This window comes from Oncorhynchus gorbuscha, linkage group LG11 (assembly GCF_021184085.1).
Source record: "Oncorhynchus gorbuscha isolate QuinsamMale2020 ecotype Even-year linkage group LG11, OgorEven_v1.0, whole genome shotgun sequence".
Lineage (NCBI taxonomy): Eukaryota > Metazoa > Chordata > Actinopteri > Salmoniformes > Salmonidae > Oncorhynchus > Oncorhynchus gorbuscha.
In genome coordinates, this window is record NC_060183.1 from 21,853,046 (window position 1) to 21,878,146 (window position 25,101).

The 25,101-nt window shown below is 46.7% G+C and overlaps 1 protein-coding gene across 4 annotated transcripts in view; it reads right to left on the minus strand.

Annotated features, from left to right (window-relative positions):
* The window catches only part of LOC124048290, a 90,158-nt gene that overhangs the window by 34,591 nt on the left and 30,466 nt on the right, over positions 1–25,101 (minus strand). For all 4 annotated transcript variants that reach the window (XR_006841198.1, XM_046368927.1, XM_046368928.1 and 1 more), the window contains exons 6-10: positions 19,080–19,268; positions 18,242–18,322; positions 17,798–17,910; positions 17,649–17,707; positions 14,724–14,813 (exon numbers count right to left, since the gene is read on the minus strand). Coding sequence is in view for 3 of the 4 variants with exons in the window: in XM_046368927.1 (XP_046224883.1) it covers positions 14,724–14,813; positions 17,649–17,707; positions 17,798–17,910; positions 18,242–18,322; positions 19,080–19,268 (532 nt within the window). In the remaining variant the exon portion in view is untranslated. The remainder of the gene's footprint in view (positions 1–14,723; positions 14,814–17,648; positions 17,708–17,797; positions 17,911–18,241; positions 18,323–19,079; positions 19,269–25,101) is intronic.

Genomic DNA, 25,101 nt, shown 5'->3' on the forward strand with positions numbered 1-25,101 from the left:
CTTTGCCTTGATGACAGATTTGCAACCTCTTGGCATTCTCTCAACCAGCTTCACCTGGAATGCTTTTCCAACAGTTTTGAGGGAGTTCCCACATATGCTGAGCACTTGTTGGCTGCTTTTCCTTCACTCTGCGGTCCGACTCATCCCAAACCATCTCAATTTGTTTGAGGTCAGGGGACCTTGGAGGCCAGGTCATTGGATGCAGCACTCCATCACTCTCCATCTTGGTAAAATATCCCTTACACAGCCTGGAGGTGTGTTGGGTCATTGTCCTGATGAAAAACAAATCATAGTCGCACTAAGACCAAACCAGATGGGATGATGTATCGCTGTAGAATGCTGTGGTAGCCATGCTGGCTAAGTGTGACTTGAATTCTAAATAAATCACAGACAGTGTCACCAGCAAAGCCCCCCCACACCAAAGCCCCCCCACACCAAAGCCCCCCCACACCAAAGCACCCCCACACCAAAGCCACCCCACACCATAACACCGCCTCTTCCATGATTTGTGGTGGGAAATACACATGCAGAGGTCTGTCATGTTTGTCATTTATTATCATGTCTTGTCCCTGTGCTCCCCATGCTATTCGTTTCCCTCTGCTGGTCTTATTTGGTTCTTTCCCTCCTATCCCTCTCTCTCCCCCTTCCCTCTCTCACTCTCTCGCTCTCTCTTCTCTCTATCGTTCCGTTCCTGCTCCCAGCTGTTCCTATTCCCCTAATCATCATTTAGTCTTCCCACACCTGTTCCCGATCCTTTCCCCTGATTAGAGTCCCTATTTATTCCTTTGTGTTCCGTTCCTGTGCCGTCGGTTCCTTGTTTTGTATTCCATGCTGTGATTGCGTTTCGCCCTGTCCTGTCGTGTTTTTTGCCGTGATTGTGTATCACCCTGTCCTGTCGTGTTTTGTGCCTTCTTCAGACGCTGCGTGTGAGCAGGCGTCTCAGTCGACTACGGCCTGCGCCTACCCGAAGCGACCTGCAGTCTGTGGCCGCTTCTCCAGTTGTTTTTCCCCTCTACAATCTAGAGGATTTCTGTTATTCCGTTTTGAACATTAATAAACTCTGTTTCTGTTAAGTCGCGTTTGGGTCCTCTTTCACCTGCATGACAGAAGGAACCGACCAAAGAATGGACCCAGCGACTTCAGACGCTCGTTACACTGCCGTCGAGATCCAAGGAGCCATGCTCGGCAGACACGAGCAGGAATTGTCTGCTGCTCGCCATGCCGTGGAGAACCTGGCCGCTCAGGTTTCCGACCTCTCTGGACAGTTCCAGAGTCTACGTCTCGTGCCACCTGTTACTCCCTGGCCTGCCGAGCCTCCAGAACCCAGGGTTAATAACCCACCTTGCTACTCCGGGCAGCCCACTGAGTGCCGCTCCTTTCTCACGCAGTGTGAGATTGTGTTCTCTCTCCAACCCCACACATACTCTAGAGAGAGAGCTCGGGTTGCTTTTACGTCATTTCACTCCTTACTGGCCGGGCTCGAGAATGGGGCACAGCTATCTGGGAGGCAAGGGCTGATTGCTCTAACAGATTTCAGAACTTTAAAGAGGAGATGATTCGGGTTTTTGACCGTTCAGTTTTGGTGGGGAGGCTTCTAGGGCCCTGGCTTCCTTATGCCAAGGTGAACGGTCCATAACGGATTATTCCATTGAGTTTCGCACTCTTGCTGCCTCTAGTGAGTGGAACGAGCCGGCGCTGCTCGCTCGTTTTCTGGAGGGACTCCACGCAGTGGTTAAGGATGAGATTCTCTCCCGGGAGGTTCCTTCAGATGTGGACTCTTTGATTGCTCTCGCCATCCGCATAGAACGACGGGTAGATCTTCGTCACCGGGCTCGTGGAAGAGAGCTCGCATCAACGGTGTTTCCCTGCTCCGCATCGCAACCATCTCCCTCCTCTGGCTTTGAGACTGAGCCCATGCAGCTGGGAGGGATTCGCATCTCGAATAAGGAGAGGGAACGGAGGATCATCAACCGCCTGTGCCTCTATTGCGGAGTTGCTGGACATTTTGTTAATTCATGTCCAGTAAGAGGCCAGAGCCCATCAGTAAGCGGAGGGCTACTGGTGAGCGCTACTACTCAGTCCTCTTCATCTAGATCTTGTACTACTATGTCGGTCCATCTACGCTGGACCGGTTCGGGTGCTACATGCAGTGCCTTGATTGACTCTGGGGCTGAGGGTTGTTTCATGGACGAAGCATGGGTTCGGAAACATAACATTCCTTTCAGACCGTTAGACAAGCCTACGCCCATGTTTGCCTTAGATGGTAGTCATCTTCCCAGTATCAAATTTGAGACACTACCTTTAACTCTCACAGTATCTGGTAACCACAGTGAGACTATTTCTTTTTGATTTTCCGTTCACCGTTTACACCTGTTGTTTTGGGTCATCCCTGGCTAGTATGTCATAATCCTTCTATTAATTGGTCTAGTAATTCTATCCTATCCTGGAACGTTTCTTGTCATGTGAAGTGTTTAATGTCTGCCATCCCTCCCGTTTCTTCTCTCCCTACTTCTCAGGAGGAACCTGGCGATTTGACAGGAGTGCCGGAGGAATATCATGATCTGCGCACGGTCTTCAGTCGGTCCCGAGCCAACTCCCTTCCTCCTCACCGGTCGTATGATTGTAGTATTGATCTCCTTCCAGGGACCACGCCTCCTCGAGGTAGACTATACTCTCTGTCGGCTCCCGAACGTAAGGCTCTCGAGGATTATTTGTCTGTGTCTCTTGACGCCGGTACCATAGTGCCTTCTTCTTCTCCGGCCGGGGCGGGGTTCTTTTTGTTAAGAAGAAGGACGGTACTCTGCGCCCCTGCGTGGATTATCGAGGGCTGAATGACATAACGGTTAAGAATCGTTATCCGCTTCCCCTTATGTCATCAGCCTTCGAGATTCTGCAGGGAGCCAGGTGCTTTACTAAGTTGGACCTTCGTAACGCTTACCATCTCGTGCGCATCAGAGAGGGGGACGAGTGGAAAACGGCGTTTAACACTCCGTTAGGGCATTTTGAGTACCGGGTTCTGCCGTTCGGTCTCGCCAATGCGCCAGCTGTTTTTCAGGCATTAGTTAATGATGTTCTGAGAGACATGCTGAACATTTTTGTTTTTGTCTATCTTGACGATATCCTGATTTTTTCTCCGTCACTCGAGATTCATGTTCAGCACGTTCGACGTGTTCTACAGCGCCTTTAGAGAATTGTCTCTACGTAAAGGCTGAGAAGTGCTCTTTTCATGTCTCCTCCGTTACCTTTCTCGGTTCCGTTATTTCCGCTGAAGGCATTCAGATGGATTCCGCTAAGGTCCAAGCTGTCAGTGATTGGCCCGTTCCAAGGTCACGTGTCGAGTTGCAGCGCTTTTAGGTTTCGCTAATTTCTATCGGCGTTTCATTCGTAATTTCGGTCAAGTTGCTGCCCCTCTCACAGCTCTTACTTCTGTCAAGACGTGTTTTAAGTGGTCCGGTTCCGCCCAGGGAGCTTTTGATCTTCTAAAAGAACGTTTTACGTCCGCTCCTATCCTCGTTACTCCTGACGTCACTAGACAATTTATTGTCGAGGTTGACGCTTCAGAGGTAGGCGTGGGAGCCATTCTATCCCAGCGCTTCCAGTCTGACGATAAGGTTCATCCTTGCGCTTATTTTTCTCATCGCCTGTCGCCATCTGAGCGCAACTATGATGTGGGTAACCGTGAACTGCTCGCCATCCGCTTAGCCCTAGGCGAATGGCGACAGTGGTTGGAGGGGGCGACCGTTCCTTTTGTCGTTTGGACAGACCATAAGAACCTTGAGTACATCCGTTCTGCCAAACGACTTAATGCCCGTCAAGCTCGTTGGGCGTTGTTTTTCGCTCGTTTCGAGTTTGTGATTTCTTACCGTCCGGGTAGCAAGAACACCAAGCCTGATGCCTTATCCCGTCTGTTTAGTTCTTCTGTGGCTTCTACTGATCTCGAGGGATTCTTCCTTATGGGCGTGTTGTCGGGTTGACAGTCTGGGGAATTGAAAGACAGGTTAAGCAAGCACTCACGCACACTGCGTCGCCGCGCTTGTCCTAGTAACCTCCTTTTCGTTCCTGTTTCCACTCGTCTGGCTGTTCTTCAGTGGGCTCACTCTGCCAAGTTAGCTGGTCATCCCGGTGTTCGAGGCACTCTTGCGTCTATTCGCCAGCGCTTTTGGTGGCCGACTCAGGAGCGTGACACGCGCCGTTTCGTGGCTGCGTGTTCAGACTGCGCGCAGAAGAAGTCTGGTAATTTTTTTCTGCTTCTGCTCCTGGTCTTGCTGGGTCTCAGTCTGTTCCCTGCCATCGCATCTCTCCTGTTCTTGTCCCTGCCCTTGCTGTGTCTCAGTCTGTCCCTAGTTCTCATTTTTTTTTAGAGTAGTACCCTAGTTTCCCTTTTATCGTTTTTCGTTACGGTCCTGAGGAGAGGAGTTGGGTTCTTTCTCGGGACGTGCTGGACCGTTTGATCTATGATTTCCTCCGTTGCTGCCAGTGTTCCTCCTCGAGAGCGCCAGGAGGCGCTCGGTGAGTGGGGGGTACTGTCATGTTTGTCATTTATTATCATGTCTTGTCCCTGTGCTCCCCATGCTATTCGTTTCCCTCTGCTGGTCTTATTTGGTTCTTTCCCTCCTATCCCCTCTCTCTCCCCCTCCCTCTCTCACTCTCTCGCTCTCTCTTCTCTCTATCGTTCCGTTCCTGCTCCCAGCTGTTCCTATTCCCCTAATCATCATTTAGTCTTCCCACACCTGTTCCCGATCCTTTCCCCTGATTAGAGTCCCTATTTATTCCTTTGTGTTCCGTTCCTGTGCCGTCGGTTCCTTGTTTTGTATTCCATGCTGTGATTGCGTTTCGCCCTGTCCTGTCGTGTTTTTGCCGTGATTGTGTATCACCCTGTCCTGTCGTGTTTTGTGCCTTCTTCAGACGCTGCGTGTGAGCAGGCGTCTCAGTCGACTACGGCCTGCGCCTACCCGAAGCGACCTGCAGTCTGTGGCCGCTTCTCCAGTTGTTTTTCCCCTCTACAATCTAGAGGATTTCTGTTATTCCGTTTTGAACATTAATAAACTCTGTTTCTGTTAAGTCGCGTTTGGGTCCTCTTTCACCTGCATGACAAGGTCATCCGTTCACCTACTCTGCGTCTCACAAAGAAACAGTGGTTGGAACCAAAAATCTCCAATTTGGACTCCAGACCAAAATACACATTTCCACCGGTCTAATGTCCATTGCTCGTGTTTCTTGACCCGAGCAAGTCTCTTCTGCTTATTGATGTCCTTTAGTAGTGGTTTCTTTGCAGCAATTCGACCACGAAGGCCTGATTCACACAGTCTCCTCTGATCAGTTGATGTTGAGATGTGTCTGTAAAGCATTTATTTGGGCTGCAATTTCTGAGGCTGGTAACTCTAATGAACTTATCCTCTGCAGCAGAGGTAACTCCATTCCTGTGACGGTCCTCATGAGAGCCAGTTTCATCATATCGCTTGATGGTTTTTGCGACTGCACTTGAAGAAACGTTCAAAGTTCCGTATTGACTGTTCTCTTTGCATATTTGAGCTGTTCTTGCCATAATATGGACTTGGTCTTTTACCAAATAGGGCTATGTTCTGTATACCCCCCTACCGTGTCACAACACAACTGATGGGCTCGAACGCATTAAAGAAAGAAATTCCATCAATCCCACACCTGTTAATTGAAATGCATTCCAGGCGACTACTAAGCTGGGTGAGAGAATGCAAAGAGTGTGCAAAACTGCCATCAAGGTGGCTATATGAAGAATCTCAAATATTAAATATATTTTGATTTATTGAACCCTTTTTTGGTTACTACATGATTCCATATGTGCTATTTCATAGTGTTGATGTCTTCACTTGTATCCTACAATGTAGAAAATAGTCCAAATAAAGAAAAGCCCTTGAATGAGTAGGTGTTCTAAACCTTTTGACCGGTAGTGTATTTCTGTTGAGCGATAGCATGTGGGACTAGGGGACAGGACAGTGGCCCCTAGCGCACATCTGGATAGTTTATAGTGTCCTTGGTATCAATTGGGTACACCCAGGCACAGACTAATGGATGTATAAATAGCTTGATAGAGTGTGTGCGCTACCAGAAGCACGCGTACACATGTTACAGTAATATGATCTACGAGAAGCAGCTGACGATGCACTGAACTAGGTTAGACTTCGAGAGAAAACGCAGAAAAGGGGGACACGAAACATCAGACATGTGGGTTACGTAGGTCAAGGAACTCTTAAAGCAGTAATCATTTATACCATTGGTTATCTACTCGCAGACTTGCCCATCTTTTCACCTCTGTGGAAGTTTGACGGCGGACCTGTACTTATTACAATCATTATAATCACATCATTCTTCCAATGCATTCATCTACTTATGAAACCTAACAAAAATATCCCTCCAAAAACCTACAACAGTGTTGTTGAACAAAGTAATTGAACATGAATGTCCTCATGACCCTCTATCATAATTAGTTTCATAATTATTATATTATTAAGAAGGAATAGCCTGGAACCGAGAAAATATGCTAAACTCCTGCTATGGAGGCCTAATATTGTGTTGAGAAGGCTGAGAGATAAGTGTGACGCCATAGCCAGCTATCTGCACAGTACAGGAGATTGCTCCATTCTGTCTCTCTATTGTAGTGTTAATGGGAAACATATCACTGGGTTTAATCTGAAAAGGCTGCAGAGGCGAGAGAGAGAGAGAGAGAGAGAGAGAGAGAGAGAGAGAGAGAGAGAGAGAGAGAGAGAGAGAGAGAGGGAGGGATGGAGAGAGGAAGAGAGGAGAGGGAAAGTTAGTGAGAAAGAGAGTTAGAGTGTAAAAGAGAGAGCAAGAAGTACAGAGGGAGAGAATGAGAGACGGTGAAACGGGTACCGCGGGGGTGCTCAGCCTGCTCATTATTTTACACACCGCCTGGTTCCTGATTTCAGCTGTAGCTGGAGGGTTCAGTTTAGTACCCCTCTGTGTAGCCTGTCCCTCCCAGCCACCCCTCAACATATGGCACAGGTTGAAATTCCCCAAAATATCTCCTCAGACTTGTCTATAATCTGTATGACTGACCCTCCTCTATACATCTCGGGATCTTCTGATCTGAGATCTCTATGTGATTTCCTTTAAGATTCTACAATATTCTAGATACAAAACAACGTCTCTATGATGTATTTGAACATGAATATAAACATGTACATAAACAAACAAACAAACAAACAACTGTACAACATGCCTTGTAACTTCATGGTAAATCAAATATGCATAAAAGAATGGGGCGTGCACAAAAATAATGAGGAAAGGTGGGAAAGTAAAAAACAGTGGCCATGAGCTCCATAGTATGTACGTTGATGAGTGGAAGTGTTGTAGCGAGAGAGTGTGTGAGAAAGAGATAGTGTGAGAAAGAGAGAGATACTGTGAGAGAGAGGTAGTGTGAGAAAGAGAGATATACTGTGAAAAAGAGAGTGTGAGAAAGAGAGAGTGTGAGAAAGAGAGAGTGTGAGAAAGAGAGAGTGTGAGAAAGAGAGAGAGATAGTGAGAAAGAGAGAGAGAGAGAGTGAGAAAGAGAGAGAGAGAGAGAGTGAGAAAGAGAGAGAGAGTGTGAGAAAGAGAGAGTGTGAGAAAGAGAGAGAGATAGTGAGAAAGAGAGAGAGAGAGAGAGTGAGAAAGAGAGAGAGAGAGAGAGTGAGAAAGAGAGAGAGAGTGTGAGAAAGAGAGGGATAGTGTGAGAAAGAGAGAGAGAGTGTGAGAGAGACAATAGTGTGAGAAAGAGAGAGTGTGAGAAAGAGAGAGTGTGAGAAAGAGAGAGATACTGTGAGAAAGAGAGAGAGTGTGAGAAAGAGAGAGAGAGTGTGAGAAAGAGAGAGAGTGTGAGAAAGAGAGAGAGAGTGTGAGAAAGAGAGAGAGAGTGTGAGAAAGAAAAGAGAAAGATACTGTGAGAAAGAGTGTGAGAAAGAGAGATATTGTGAGAAAGAGAGAGAGAGTGTGAGAAAGAGAGAGATACTATGAGAAAGAGAGATATAGTGTGAGAAAGAGAGAGAGAGTGTGAGAAAGAGAGAGAGAGTGTGAGAAAGAGAGAGATAGTGTGATGTTAGAGCTAGAGATTGAAGAGAAGAGCAGCACACAGGTTTGCCTCCTCCGGGGGCACTGCTATTTCATACCGCTGAAAATAAAACACTTTGAACCTCAAGAAAAATGGATGGAGGGAGGAGAGGAGAGGAGAGGAGGAGAGGAGAGGAGGAGAATGAGAGCAGGCAAAGAGTGAGAGGGTGGCATGGTGGGGGTGCTGTGGTGCTACACTGAAAACAGAAACAACAGAGAGAGAGAGCGACAGAGAGAGAGATCAAGAGAGAGAGAGACCAAGAGAAAGGCCGAGAGAGAGAGAGGCCGAGAGCGAGAGCCCGAGAGAGAGAGGCCGAGAGAGAGAGACAGAGAGAGAGAGACAGAGAGATTTAGACTGAGAGACCATAATATAGAAATTAGGAGGAATGTAGTGTGACTGTGTGTGTGTGTGTGTGTGTGTCTGTCTGTGGACACGTTTTCCTACCTTATCAAGACCACAATGTCCTGACAAGTCACTAGAATGTCCTGACACAGTAGGAAAACAAGAAATAAGTCAGGACTTTTTTAATGTCCTGAATTTGTGGAACTGACAGTGTTTTACCTACTTTGCAGATATGAAACAAACAATCATAAGATCAGTCAAAAATATCAAGCTCCCAGTTCATGTTACAAAACCAACTTTATAATAGCTTTTAAAAATAGGTTATATTTGACTCAAAATCCCATGCCGTTTGCTGGCATTGCTGGCAGAATAGATGGATACAGTTCAATGCATGATTAATATAATTCACCAATACTTTTCCTGGTAGTCCAAAACATACTGCTGTCAGGTTGTAAATAAAAGCTGTCCTGATACATTGTTTGCTTCCTCCATCCATTCGGGGTGCACTGTTTCAGTTTCAGTGACTCAATATTCTGAACAAAAACGACTGTAATTAAGGCTGGGAATGTCTTATACAATCAATCTAGCAAGGGCAATGATCACAAGCCTGTCATATCATGAGTAATAGGCTAGCGCAGGTGTCACATGTCAAACACAAAGCATTACACATTTCTATCCGGCCACGCAATGATTTGGGTTGTCAATCCATACCGGCCGCGTTGCGCTGCCAATGTGCTGCACGACTAGGAAAGACGCGATTCGGGTGATGTTGATCGCGATTCGGGTGATGTTGATCGTGGAGAAAATGGCAGAAACGGAGGTTTTGTTTTAAGCTGCCAGTGAGTCGGGTGAAGCTAATAGCACAGAAAGTGAGAACGAGTGTGTTACAGTGGCGAAGAAAAGCTGTGGTGGAGGAAACCACTCGACTCATTTGTAGTCGGAGTGAGGGATTTGGATCAAAGTGTGGAGTTGTGGTGAGAGTCACAAACAATGGTCTTATTTCGATTTTTTTGGCGTGTTTTAAGACTCAAAAAGATGCCGGAGTGGAATGTTTTCCTGTATGGATTTTCGCAGCAGGTCATCCATCAAGGGGGTTATTTCTGGCGTGGCACAAGAAGTAAAGCCAGAGGATATAACTGAAAACATTGATGGAGTGGTTGGTGCACGTCGACTGACCTGTATGGTGGACGGAGAAAAGGAATTAACTTCATCCATGCTACTGTTCTTTCATGAAGAGTCTCTCCCTTCTCAAACCAACTTAGGATTCATGAAATACCCGTTGTGCACAAGCCCCTCCAGTGTCATACATGTCAAATACTTGGTCATGTGTCAAGTGTGTGCAGAGGGGAAGAGTATCGTACGCCAGATGAAGTGAAATGCTGCAACTGTGGAGGTGAACATGCGCCTGAATTCCTGCAGTGCTCTGTTCGTGTGAAGGAGAATGAGGTGGCAAGGAGTGTCCAGTGCGTCTCCTATCTGGAGGCGGTGAGAAGATGGGAAGGAACGAGTGTCGGGGAAGAAACCATGGTCGTAGAGCCTACAAGACCAGTGAAGGGTTCTCATCAATCGAAGGCAATAGTGAAATGCTACCTGTTAAAAAGGTTTACTTTGTATTATTTATTGAAATGGTCATAAACCACAAGCGGAGAAGAAGTCTAAGAAAAACTGGAATCATTGTGAATGCCGCTGAACGTTATTCGGGTCTTTGTGATTTCACAGTCGAGGTCATGCAAGAAATCCTGTCAGTGAATGTGCCGCCATCACAGGCCCCTGAGCGTGTGTAGGGATGTTTTTTTTTGAGTGGACTGGGATTGAAGAAGTGGGATGGGTTTTCTTAGTTGACGTGTTTCATTTGGTATGATGTCGTTTTCCCCCTTTCTCGCAATGTTATTTTTGTTTAATCCAGCTGGTGGCGGTAATGCGCCATTAACATTGGATGCCAACCGCCATTAAACCCCATCGAAGAAGAACGTGCTGCACACCAAACGGCAGTGCATTGCCACTCACACAACACTCCTCCCTGGCCAACAGGAGCCAGCCCATCATCACTAATGGCACTGAAAAAAAATCTTCTACCCGACCGAAAGTTTAAACATGTTGTATCAAATCTAATTGCATTGGTCACATACACCTGGTTAGCAGATGTTAATGCGAGTGTAGCAAAATGCTTGTGCTTCTAGTTCCGACAGTGCAGTAATATCTAACAAGTAATCTAACAAATTCACAACGACTACCTAATACACACAAGTGTAAAGGAATGAATAAGAATATGTACATAAAAATATATATGGATGAGCGATGGCCGTGAGGCATAGGCAAGACGCAGTAGATGGTATAGAATACAGTATATACATATGTAGGATGTAGTAATGTAGGATATGTAGATATTATTAAAGTGGCGTTATTTAAAGTGACTAGTGGTACCTTTATTAAGTCAATTTATTAAAGTGGCGTTATTTAAAGTGACTAGTGATACATTTATTACATTTATTAAAGTGGCAAGAGATTTGAGTCTGTATGTTGGCAGCAGCCACTCAATGTTAGTGGTGGCTGTTTAACAGTCTGATAGAAGCTGTTTTTCAGTCTCTCGGTCCCAGCTTTGATGCACCTGTACTGACCTCGCCTTCTGGATGATAGCGGGGTGAACAGGCAGTGGCTCGGGTGGTTGATGTCCTTGATGATCTTTTTGGCCTTCCTATGACATCGGGTGCTGTAGGTGTCCTGGAGGGCAGATAGTTTGACCCGGTGATGCATTCTGTAGCTCAGTTGGTAGAGCATGGCGCTTGTAACGCCGAGGTAGTGGGTTCGATCCCCGGGACCACCCATACGTAGAATGTATGCACACATGACTGTAAGTCGCATTGGATAAAAGCGTCTGCTAAATGGCATATATATGCATTGTGCAGACCTCACTGCCCTCTGGAGAGCCTTGCGGTTGTGGGAGGAGTAGTTGCTGTACCAGGCGGTGATACAGCCCGACAGGATGCTTTCAATTGTGCATCTGTAAAAGATTGTGAGTGTTTTAGGTGACAAGCCAAATTTCTTCAGCCTCCTGAGGTTGAAGAGGTGTTGCTGTGCCTTCTTCACCACGCTGTCTGTGTGGGTGGACCATTTCCGTACACCGAGGAACTTCTCCACTACTGTCCCGTCGATGTGGATGGGGGGAATGCTCCCTCTGCTGTTTCCTGAAGTCCATGATCATCTCCTTTGTTTTGTTGACGTTGAGTGAGAGGTTATTTTTCTGACACCACACTCTGAGGGCCCTCACCTCCTCCCTGTAGCCATCACCTCCTCCCTGTAGAAATTTCAGGACCCAGTTGCACAGGGCGGGGTCAAGACCCAGGGTCTCAAGCTTAATGATGAGTTTGGAGGGTACTATGGTGTTAAATGCTGAGCTGTAGTCAATGAACAGCATTCTTACATAGGTATTCCTCTTGTCCAGATGGGATAGGGCAGTGTGCAGTGTGATGGCGATTGCGTCGTCTGTGGACCTATTGGGGCGGTAAGCAAATTGGAGTGGGTTTAGGGTATCAGGTAGGGTGGCGGTGATATGATCCTTGACTAGTCTCTCAAAGACTTCATGATGACAGAAGTGAGTGCTACGGGTGAATATGTCCGTAAACACACCAGTCAGCTGGTCTGCACATGCTCTGAGGACGCGGCTAGGGATGCCGTCTGGGCCGGCAGCCATGCAAGGGTTAACATGTTTAAATGTTTTACTCACGTTGGCCATGGTGAAGGAGAGCCCACAGGCTTTGGTAGTGGCCGTGTCAGTGGCACTGTATTGTCCTCAAAGCGAGCAAAGAAGTTGTTTAATTTGCCTGGGAGCAAGACGTCAATGTCCGCGACGGGGCTGGTTTTCTTTTTGTAATCCGTGATTGACTGTAGACCCTGCCACATACGTCTCGTGTTTGAGCCGTTGAATTGCGACTCTACTTTGTCTCTATACTGCCGCTTTGCTTGTTTGATTGCCTTGTGGAGGGAATAGCTACACTGTTTGTATTCGGTCATGTTTCCAGTTGCCTTGCCATGATTAAAAGCGGTGGTTCGTGCTTTCAGTTTTGCACGAATTCTGCCATCAATCCACTGTTTCTGGTTAGGGAAGGTTTTAATAGTAACAGTACAACATCACCCATGCACTTGCTAATAAACTCGCTCAGCGAGTCAGCATATACGTCAATGTTATTGTCTGAGGCTACCTGGAACATATCCCAGTCCACGTGATCGAAGCAATCTTGAAGTGTGGAATCCGATTGATCAGACCAGTGTTGGATAGACCTGAGCGATTCCCGTTTTAGTGTCTGTCTATAGGCTGGGAGCAACAAAATGCAGTCACGGTCAGATTTGCCAAAGGGAGGGTGGGGGAGGGCTTTGCATGCATCGCGGAAGTTAGAGTAGCAATGGTCCAGAATGCTACCAGCCCGTGTTGCGCATTTGATATGCTGATAGAATTTAGGAAGCCTTGTTCTCAGATTAGCTTTGTTAAAATCCAGTTTCCAGTTTCCATAGAGTCCAGTGAAGTTATTTCAGGGCCGCTGAGGTATCTGCTTGAGGGGGGGGGGGGGCGGGATATATACACGGCTGTGACTATAATCAAAGTGAATTCTCTTGGTAGATAATGCGGTCGGCATTTGATTGTAAGGAATTCTAGGTCAGGTGAACAAAAGGACTTAAGTTCCTGTATATTGTTTTGATGCCACCATGAGTCGTTAATCATAAGGCATACACCTCAGCCCTTCTTCTTACCATACGTAGAATGTATGCACACATGACTGTAAGTCGCTTTGGATAAAAGCGTCTGCTAAATGGCATATATTATTATATTATATATTATTACCAGAGAGTTATTTGTTTCTGTAGGTGCGATGCGTGATGAAACCGGGTGGCTGTACCGACTCTGACAACGTATCCCAAGTGAGCCATGTGTCCGTGAAACAGAGAATGTTACAATCTCTGATGTCTCTCTGGAAAGAAATAATACATGTTTTTAAAATGACTGCATACTTTCCTAAGGACCTGAAGGGAGGCGACCATCTCTGTCGGCTAAATGAATGTCTATGCCAAGTTTAGGTTCCAACAGGTCATTGCTGTAGTTTACAGAAAATGTCATCATGATTGTCAAAAAGTTATAAGATAAAGGATTCACACCTGGCGAAATGTGAAAAAGGGAAAGATGGCTATCTACTTCTACTTTGAGTATTTTAGTGGGGATGTCAGGCTCAGATTGGCCCAAGTATGAGACACAGATCAGTGTGTGTTGTGTGTACGTGTGTGTGCGTGTGCGTGTGCGTGTGTGTGTGTGTGTGTGTGTGTAATGTAACTTTATTATGATAATGGGGACCAGGGAATACACACCAGAGATAGAAGGGAAATGGGAAAGCAGGAAGAGGAGGGAAGGGAATGAAGGATATGAAGCAGATTATCAGGAACAACATGACAGTCATTTAGTCAGAATGAAATTATGTTGGGATAAGCTAGGATGGGATTGGGGCAGTGAGGAGAACAAGGAGTGGGAGAGAAAGAGAGAAAACAAGAGATAGAAAGTGGGCAGGGAAAACATTTGGAGAGTTAGAGAAAGAGAGAGAGAGAGGGAGAGAGAGGGAGAGAGGAAGTTGGAGGAGAGTGAGAGAGAGGGAGTTGGAGGAGAGGGAGAGAGGGAGTTGGAGGAGAGGGAGAGAGAGGGAAAGAGAGGGAGTGGGAGGAGAGCATGATTTAAAATACACTTCCTAGATATATACAGTGCATAAATAAAACAGCTACCACCTCTCTCTATCTCTCTCCATCTCTCTCTCACCTTAAAGCTCTCCCATGGCAGGGGAGCTGATGCTATCCTGACTTAATAACAGCAAAGCCTGTCATTTTTAGAATTCATATTCCTTTATTTCTGGGTGAAAAATATTGCCTGGTTCCCTCTTCCCCCCTCTCCCTCTTTCTCTCACATGTATTATAGATACACCATTACAACTTGTTGACTTACGCGTTGAGGGAACCCTTTGCAGACAAAACGAATCAAACGCATCATCATTAGCCACGTCAACGGCAGGCATCCCCACTGTTTTAGCTCATCTGGCATCCGCTGGTGTGCCTGTGGGCTCCCAATGAATGGCCCCAGATGAGCCTAACCCCATTATGCTGCCCACAACAGAGAGAAGCTAATAGCATAATCTAACGTTGTCCGATCTCGAGCAGAGATTCACCAGAGGGAAGGTACAGTAAGTCTTCTCCTGGTCTGCTAGACAACACAACAATTAGTGTGTGTATGTGTGTTTTTATAGCAATGTACAGTACAGTGACTCACCTTCAGCAAGTCTTTGGGAAAGTCTTGACCCTCATTCAGACCCTCCAGGTTGTCAATGAACTGTGTGCAGGACATCCTTTTGCCAATGTTCTGAAAAACATGACACACAGTACTTACTCTATGCTATTAGTCTCTCTAGACCAGGGATGGGCAACTTTTGAACTCATAATAAGGAGCCTCAGTGACTCGCTGGTCTGCATACCCCATCCATACCCATACTCACATCCATACCCATACCCACATCCATACCCATACCCACATCCATACCCATACCCACATCCATACCCATGCCCACATCCATACCCATGCCCACATCCATACCCATGCCCACATCCATACCCATGCCCACATCCATACCCATACCCACATCCATACCCACATCCATACCCACATCCATACCCATACCCACATCCATACCCACATCCATACCCATACCCACATCCATACCCATGCCCACATCCATACCCATACCCATACCCACATCCATACCCATACCCACATCCATACCCATACCCACATCCATACCCATGCCCACATCCATACCCATACCCATACCCACATCCATACCCATACCCACATCCATACCCATACCCACATCCATACCCACATCCATACCCATGCCCACATCCATACCCATGCCCACATCCATACCCATGCCCACATCCATACCCATGCCCACATCCATACCCACATCCATACCCACATCCATACCCATGCCCACATCCATACCCACATCCATACCCATACCCACATCCATACCCATACCCACATCCATACCCATGCCCACATCCATACCCATACCCACATCCATACCCATGCCCACATCCATACCCATGCCCCATCCATCCATACCCATTCCCACATCCATACCCACATCCATACCCATGCCCACATCCATACCCACATCCATACCCATACCCACATCCATACCCATGCCCACATCCATACCCATTCCCACATCCATACCCATACCCATGCCCACATCCATACCCATTCCCACATCCATACCCATGCCCACATCCATACCCATACCCACATCCATACCCATGCCCACATCCATACCCACATCCATACCCATGCCCACATCCATACCCACATCCATACCCACACATGCAGTCAGAGACCTAGCCTTTTAGGGGCCCTAAGTTACATTCTACAGTTAATTTCCTGCCATTTTAAACTACGTTTAGATAGCTGGCTAGCTGACATGGGCTAATTGAGTGACTGTTAGTGACTGACATAACAAGAGAAAAACTGCTGATGCACAACCACATTTAGAAATTGTACCTGGTGTATTCTACTATTGTAACTCATAGTAGAATATCGTCAGGTACCCATCCCTGCTCTCGACAGGTGGGTTTTCTCCCACAATGTACCAATGTTCCAGCATACATGTCTGTCCTCAAACCAATGTCGGTTTGGCAGAGAGGAAAGGGCGGAGTTGGATGCCGGAAAATCCGTCCAGAGCCCTGCCGTAAACATCTCCGGTAGCTAGCTAGATATTTTCAATGAGTGTGTTTCGCAAGTGGGTAGTTTGCATGCGCCATGATGTTAGCTTTACCAGCTGAAAACCACTGACTGGCAGGGTCAGTGGCTAGCTATCCGCGTCTATATTGTGTGTCCGCCTCTGCTATGTTTCCGAGGGGATTCTTTTTAAGCCCCGCCTAGCCAAACTTGTGATTTGTTAGACCTAGCGCTATTGCCCTATCCCTGAGATTTCTGAGACTACTATGCTATAAATGAATATAATCTTTAAAAAGCACCACCAACATCAGTCATCTAAAATATTCCAGGCACAGATTGTCTAATTCATCTGTCCTTCTGCAGCTCTTTGACAAACTATTATATTAGAATTCATCTCTGAAGGATGTTATGGGGAGAAATGACTTTCAGGGACCTCATCCAATTGATTTAATCTAGCTGATGAGCTGAGAGTGTTCAGAAGGAGATTGTTTAAAGGACGTCACGCTGCTTGCTTAGCGAGTACCGCTTTCTCCTGATTGGGCTCCGACTGAGGCTCGAACGCATGACCTCTGCCTCGCAAACAAACGTGGCCGCCCTCCTGAAGCGTCTTACTCAGTCACACCGCGGAAAAGCTCGCTTTTTCGGCAGTGCAAGGGGAGACACTTCAGGCTGAGGAGTGAGTTTTCACAGAGCCCCATCTGCTACTATTGCATGCTGGGAATATTGCTGAAGAGAGATAGTGAGTGAAGATAAAGACGACGAAGATGCTGGGGACTATGATGATGATGATGATGATGATCAGGATGACGCCATTGATGAAAATGGTGATTTTGAAGAAGAAGAAGATAATGACATTGGTGACAATGATGAATGATGATGATGATGGTAATGAAGCACAGAACTATACCAGCCAGGCATCTCTCAATCCCCCCTTCCCCTGAGAGAGTGGGTTTCTCATCATGCCAGCTCTAGCCTCTTCAACCAGACCTGAATATTTCCATATAATATAAATGGTTTCAACTAAACTACCTGGAGTCATCTGTAGAGGTTGCACATCCCACCATGCAGCAATAGATGGCCTAGATTTAGACTGGAATCAGTCTACAGTTTGATATGGACTGGATTTTATGATAGTGTAGGAACACATTGTAATCAGGAGGCTGGTCCCAGATCAGCTTTTGATAAGTCGGGGGCTTATTTCCCAAAGCTGCCACTGTACTGAGTCAGTGGCGCCTGGGGGGGAATGGATCTCTGAAAAATGTCTCTACACTGAACTCTACCATGAACTTAATGACATTTGTATTCCTAACACACACACACACACACACACACACACACACACACACACACACACACACACACACACACACACACACACACACACACACACACACACACACACACACACACACACACACACACACACACACACACACACACACACACACACACACAACTTACATGGCCATGCAGGTCTGTGTTTAGCAGCATCAGGGCACAGGTCAAGGTATGAACACCATCTGGATAAGGAGGAGACATTTCAATCTATTACCATGACGACAGAGCTGTGCTATTTCTATAGTGGAAATTAGACAGTGGCGTCCTCTTACCCTCAGTAGGTATGAGTATTGGGTTACAGTGCAGGTATCTCCTGGAGAAGTGAGACAGCACCCGCTCCCTCTCCTGAGTCTCTCCCATCAGGGAGAACTGCTTGAGTAAGGCTCTGGAACATGCAGACACACACATTGAGCAGAAACACAGTGCTTCTCAACCCCAATCCAGTATCCAGTTTCTCTAGTATCCTAAAGGGTGGCAAATGTTGGTTCCAGCCCAGCGGTAACGCACCTCATTACGCACCTGCCCACCTCATTCAACGACTTAATTAATCACCAAGCCCTTGATTAATTGAATCAGGAGCGTTTTTTTTCTGGGCTAGAAACACAAGTCTGGCATATTAGGCTACTTTCCCTCAGCCTGCCACCAGAGAGCAGTATTACCATCTACTAACCAGTGGCTGGCTAGTTAAACATGTCAGTCAGGTTTGAACCTCTCACCTCAGAGCCTGGTCCACATTAAGACCTGTGAAGTTAAAGAAGTGTAGATACTCCTCTGCAACCTTATGACTGAAGTCATTGCTGGGGAGAGAGAGAGAGAAATAGATAAATAAATAGAGAGAGAGAGACAGGAAAAGAGAGAGAAAGAGGGAAAGAGAGAAAGAGGGAGAGAGAACAACATGTTAATCAGATGCTTTGCTTTCCCAGCTCAAACACACAAGGCCACAGTTTGGTTGTGTCCTTGAGACAAAGACTTGGGGCCAAAAACTATAATTCCCAGAGTGCATCTGTCAGAGAGGAGGAATCTCTTCTCATCCTAAATTCCTTTTCATCAGACAGATGGACAGACGGATGGATGAGCAGTAAGGGTATGGGTCATTGGGTATGATCATTGTAAGAGTTTAATATGCGCCCCCACCAACGTGACAACTGTGGACAAACTCCCCTTATAATAACACTTTGAAACTTTGATTCTCAAGGTGAATCTGTCAGACAGAAGGAATCTGTTCTTTTCACCAAACAGACAGACGGACGGACGGAGAGACAGACAGACAGGCAGACAGGCCGGAGAGACAGACAGACAGGCAGACAGGCCGGAGAGACAGACAGACAGACTAATCGAAGAGCACAACCGCGGAGGAAAACCAAGGGGTCAGACAAGGTTTAGTATAGAAGAGAGCGAGAGAGAGAGAGAGAGAGATCTTGGAAATGTTAGCCACATCCATACTAGGTGTTGTCATCGACAGTATACACGCTACACATAGCATAGACAAAGTACAGCAGCACATCGCAAAGAGAAGGATCGATAACACGAGAAGGCTGGGTGCCAGGTGCTCACTTCTTGCTGAGGTGACGGGCCACGTCGGACTTCCTGAAGCCGTCCAGGGTGAAGAGGCGCTTGGCCAGGCGCTTGGCGGCCTCTCCGTCAGCACGGTTACCGTTGGTGAGGGTGTCGCTGCTCCCCAGTCCCAGCCGCTCACTGAGGTCCTGATCCAGCTCCGAGTCTGTCGCCAGACGAGCCTTCTCCCTGGGGGGAGAGAAAGAGTAAGAAGGGGGGGAAAGAGAGGGAGAGACGAGTTAAGAGAGAGAGGGAGGGGGATAGAGGGAGAAAGGGAAGGAGCGGGAGGACAAAGACAAAGAGTGAAGGGAGGTGTGGATAAATTATGATGCAACCCACTTTGTTGTAATTTCTTCACGGCAACACTGTAAAGCTTGCAGCAAAACCATAAGTCTCTGGTCAGGTCTACTGAAAACAATAGTCCTGGAACATTTCCTATTGTAGGCCAATGCTTTCTTCTGGTGTGACACAATGATAATTCAGTACATTAATACACTCAAATGTGGACCATGTTGAGCATACACTGGGCACAATAAACAGAAGGACACATTATACAACCTCCTTCCATAAATCTATCCTTTCCTGCACCTCTCTCTACATCACCCAGTCATTTAACCCCTTTTCAAGCAGTAGAGGGTTCAGGAGGGCACGCCACACTAAATCTAAATTATGCTGTGGTAATAGCTTTCCGCATGTTATGTCATCTTGGAACAAGAACAGAAACAAGAACAGAAAATGAAGACCTGTGAGTTCTATCTGTTGATAATACATGGTTTCAAATGATAGAAGAGGACTTGAACTACAAGTCTGGGCTTCAGCCATAATATATCATAATAAATGTCCTCTCACTGTCTACTGCATTTATTTTCTGCAAACTTAACATGTGTAAATATTTGTATGAACATGACAAGATTCAACAACTGAAATATAAACTGAACAAGTTCCACAGATATGTGACTAACAGAAATGGAATAATGTGTCCCTGAACAAGAGGGGGGGGGTCAAAATAAAAAGTAACAGTCAGTATCTGGTGTGGCCACCAGCTGCATTAAGTACTGCAGTGCATCTCCTCCCTATGGACTGCACCAGATTGGCCAGTTCTTGCTGTGAGATGTTACTCCACTCTTCCACCAAGGCACCTGCATGTTCCCGGACATTTCTGGGGGGAAAGGCCCTAGCCCTCACCCTCCGCTCTAACAGGTCCCAGACGTGCTCAATGGGATTGAGATCCGGGCTCTTCGCTGGCCATGGCAGAACACTGACATTCCTGTCTTGCAGGAATTCACGCACAGAACGAGCAGTATGCCTGGTGGTATTGTCATGCTGGAGGGTCATGTCAGGATGAGCCTGCAGGAATGGTACCACATGAGGGAGGAGGATGTCTTCCCTGTAACACACAGCGTTGAGATTGCCTGCAATGACAACAACCTCAGTCCGATGATGCTGTGACACATCGCCCCAGACCATGATGGACCCTCCACCTCCAAATTGATCCCGTTCCAGGGTACAGACCTCGGTGTAACACTCATTCCTTCAACGATAAACGCTAATCCGACCATCACCCCTGGTGAGACAAAACCGTGACTCGTCAGTGAAGAGCACTTTTTGCCAGTCCTGTCTGGTCCAGTGACGGTGGGTTTGTGCCCATAGGCAACGTTGTTGCCGGTGATGCCTGGTGTTTATCTGCCTTACAACAGGCTACAAGCCCTAAGTCCAGCCTCTCTCAACCTATTGTGGACAATCTGAGCACTGATGGAGGGATTGTGCGTTCCTGGTGTAACTTGGGCAGTTGTTGTTGCCATCTTGTACCTGTCCCGCAGGTGTGATGTTCGGATATACTGATCCTGTGCAGGTGTTGTTACACAATGTCTGCCACTGCGAGGACGATCAGCTGTCTGTCCTGTCTCCCTGTATAACGCTGTCTTAGGTGTCTCACAGTAGGGACATTGCAATTTATTGCCATGGCCACATCTGTAGTCCTCATGCCTCCTTGCAGCATGCCTAAGGCACGTTCACGCAGATGAGCAGGGAGCATCTTTCTTTTGGTTTTTCAGAGTCAGTAGAAAGGCCTCTTTAGTGTCCTAAGTTTTCATAACTGTGACCTTAATTGCCTACCGTCTGTAAGCTGTGTCTTAACGACCGTTCCACAGGTGCATGTTCATTAATTGTTTATGGTTCATTGAACAAGCTTTTGAAACAGTGTTAAACCCTGTACAATGAAGATCTGTGAAGTTATTTGTATTTTTACGAATTATCTTTGAAAGACAGAGTCCTGAAAAAGGGATGTGTCTTTTTTTGCTGAGTTTAAATCCATCCAAGAATACAAGCTTGGGAACAGTATTTAAAATATTTAAAGTATGACAGAAACACACTTTACCCAGACTACCAGGACTCCAGCACAGCACATTCAGACTTCCTTATTATCACTGAGTCATACACACCTCCACAGAGCAAACAAGCCATTCCATTAGCTGAATGAATGGCTTTGTTACCGAGCAATGACTGATCACCAGACACCCTGGTTCCCTTGTCTCATATGGAGCCTACAGAGGCAGTGAGAGGATTAGAAGGCAGATATTTCCACACTACCTACAGTAGTCTGAGAGGAGAGAAGAGAAGAGAGAGAGGAGAGGAGAGGAGAGGAGAGGAGAGGAGAGGAGAGGAGAGGAGAGGAGAGGAGAGGAGAGGAGAGGAGAGGAGAGGAGAGGAGAGGAGAGGAGAGGAGGAGTAGAGCTCTTACCTCCGCCTTGAGCTCGAGTGGCGAGTAAGAAGGTACCTATCCTCTCCGAGTGAGCCATGCCAACAGAACACAGAGCTGGCCCTCCTTGTTATACCTGTCCCCTCCCTGTACGAGTGTCTCAAACTGGTCACCCTATTGACCCCCTCTCCCTGTCCTCGCTCCCCGGCCTGATCGCATCCCCCCCCGCTAACCCCTCTACCGCTCTGTTTTTCTTAGTGTCTCAGCTGGTCTGCTCGCTAGTCCTAGTACAGTACATCACCTGGATTCTAAACCCATAAGGCCTAAGACTCAGCCAGCAAGTCACTCCCTTTAGCTGTAGTTAACACACACAGCTGTATGACGCCACTTTCTATTCACATTCTTCTCCTTCTCTCCTTTTAGCAAGTTTCCCAAGCTAGATACATTTTGTCCAGCAGCGCCTCTTTCTCTTCTCTTCTCTTCTCTCTCTGTTTGTTTCTGTTCTATTCTGTTTGTTTCTGTTCTATTCACTCCTCTCTCTCTCTCTCTCTCTCTCTCTCTCTCTCTCTCTCTCTCTCTCTCTCTCTCTCTCTCTCTCTCTCTATGTTAGCTTTTGTAACTTCCCCTGCCGACCTTGGGCACTAAGCATGGCACGGAACTTGGCCGCCTTTCACTCAAAATCTCTCCCTCCTTCTCTCGCTCTCCCACCCTTCCTCCTGCCTCCTCTCTCACAAGCTCCAATTACTCATAGTCAGTAGGTACATCCTTTGGATGAGGTATACATGCCGTTCACCTCGACCCTTAATGGAGCTATAAGCACACAAAGGAAAACAAAGCGGGTTAGTGCCACGGACAACTCCCATTGATAAACTCTATAGGTGTGTGCTATAATAGAAATATGATTATATTATTAACAAATTACAGTAGAACAAACATTTTTGTTCTCTCTCTCCACAACAAAGACTTGGTATCCAGGGAAAGGAATCAGGTTTTATTCCTCAACTCCAGACCCACAGGGGGGGAAAAAAATTGTTCCACCCCTGTACACACACACTTGACTCAACTGGTAAACGTACCGTATCATCAAGCCTTTGATTACAGTATTTCCATCAGGTGTGTTAGTGCTGGGATTGAACCCCGGTTTAGAAACATACATGGCATAGAGAGGCCTATTGTGAGCGCCAGTCATTAATGAGGCGCCTGTTTACTATAAGCAACTCGCAGGCGATAATCACCATAGCACGCTACAGTCATGAGCACTAATTGAACAGCTATCACATAAGGCCATAAGAGAATTCCCACTATCGTCAGCCTCCACTTCAACGGTTCATTGCCACACAATTGGCCCCCCTCCGTCTGTCTAGATGGATGGTTCTACACAATGGGCCTCTGTCTAATGGCTCAAACCATCTCAACAGGGAGATGTGATGGGGGGGGGGGTCAAGGGCTGAAATTCCAACTGTTATCAAAGTATGGAGTGGATAAGCCCTCTGAAATATTTTCCCTGGTGTCCTCTTCATGGATTCCTTTCTAGCAGGACTGTGATAGGTGGATCAGTTTGTACAGTAACTGTGGTAACAATACCAGCACAATGTCAATATTTACCAGACAAATAGAATAGAATAACTTTGTTCTTCCCAGAGGGAACTTGGTCAACTACGGCGGAGTTGAACTTTTTAAGCCACTATATCCTATTTTGGTTTGGTTTTGTACTGGTCATTGGATGTGTTCCCAGGAAACCCTTTGAATATAAGAGTGGATTATCACTGTCAGTGGGCTTTCAGGGCTTTTCTGGCACCACACAATCCAGCCACTGTTCTGTTCTGTTCTTCTGGTGTTGTGGCAGGCTGCAGCTGAACAGACTACTGGCAATGGACTGATGTCACCACATTTTGCTGTCACCAGGCCTACAGACCAGGACTAACAGTGGTGGCCCAGTGCCAATGGTAAACATACATACGGGAGCCTTTATACGCACGCGTACAGTATGCACTCAAGTCTGCAAGCACGCATGCATACACGGACGGACACACGGACACACGGACACACGGACACACACACACACACACACACACACACACACACACACACACACACACACACACACACACACACACACACACACACACACACACACACACACACACACACACACACACACACACACACACACACACACACACACACACACACACAACTACATTACCTTGAACATGTCTGTTATGTTAACAGTAGGATCACTGAGGAATGCTACTTTAATGCTGTTTTCTCCAACAAATGTCACTTACAGTAGACACCACAAGTGGTCCACACATTTGGCTCTAAAAACCCATTGGTATCTTTATCCATATGTTCAGACAGTATCATTCCACAACCTGCAACATGGTCCTTTAGCAGCATCTAGTGGTCTGTACCGCAAGGTGACAGTGTCCCACTGCCACCGCAGTGCTGCCAAACACAATTATCATCTCCCTCATCAGCACTGCAGTTCCTCTCTACACTAACCACATAACCCACCAGATGGTGCTGGGTTGTCAAGCCCCTAGCAGATCATTCTGTTATTGGTGTTGATGAAAATGATAAATGCTGATTAAGCAGTGTATATTGACCACATGAGAAATAAGAATATTCTCTACCTAAAATTACAATATTTGCATATATCATAATATATGATGATACATCATCTTAATACGTATGTAATGGATAGATCGGGACACGCAATCTGATTGGTAAAGAGTTCCAGCTATGCTGTTATTGACAGTAATAGCAAAGCTAGTTGAATCACTTTAACATTAACATTAACAATCAATAGTTGAGAGCTGTACTACCACAGCCATCTGCCCCAGTCAGTACCAGTCACCTGCTCCAGCCATCACACACAACGGCAAAGACACACACACACACACACACACACACACACACACACACACACACACACACACACACACACACACACACACACACACACACACACACACACACACACACACACACACACACACACACACACACACACACACACACACACACACACACACACACACACACACACACACACACACACACACACACACACACACACACACACACACACACACACACACACACACACACACACACACACACACACACACACACACACACACACGCGTATAGTCACACATACCACACACACACTCACACACACACACACACACACACACACACACACACACACACACACACACACACACACACACACACACACACACACACACACACACACACACACACACACACACACACACACACACACACACACACACACACACACACACACACGCG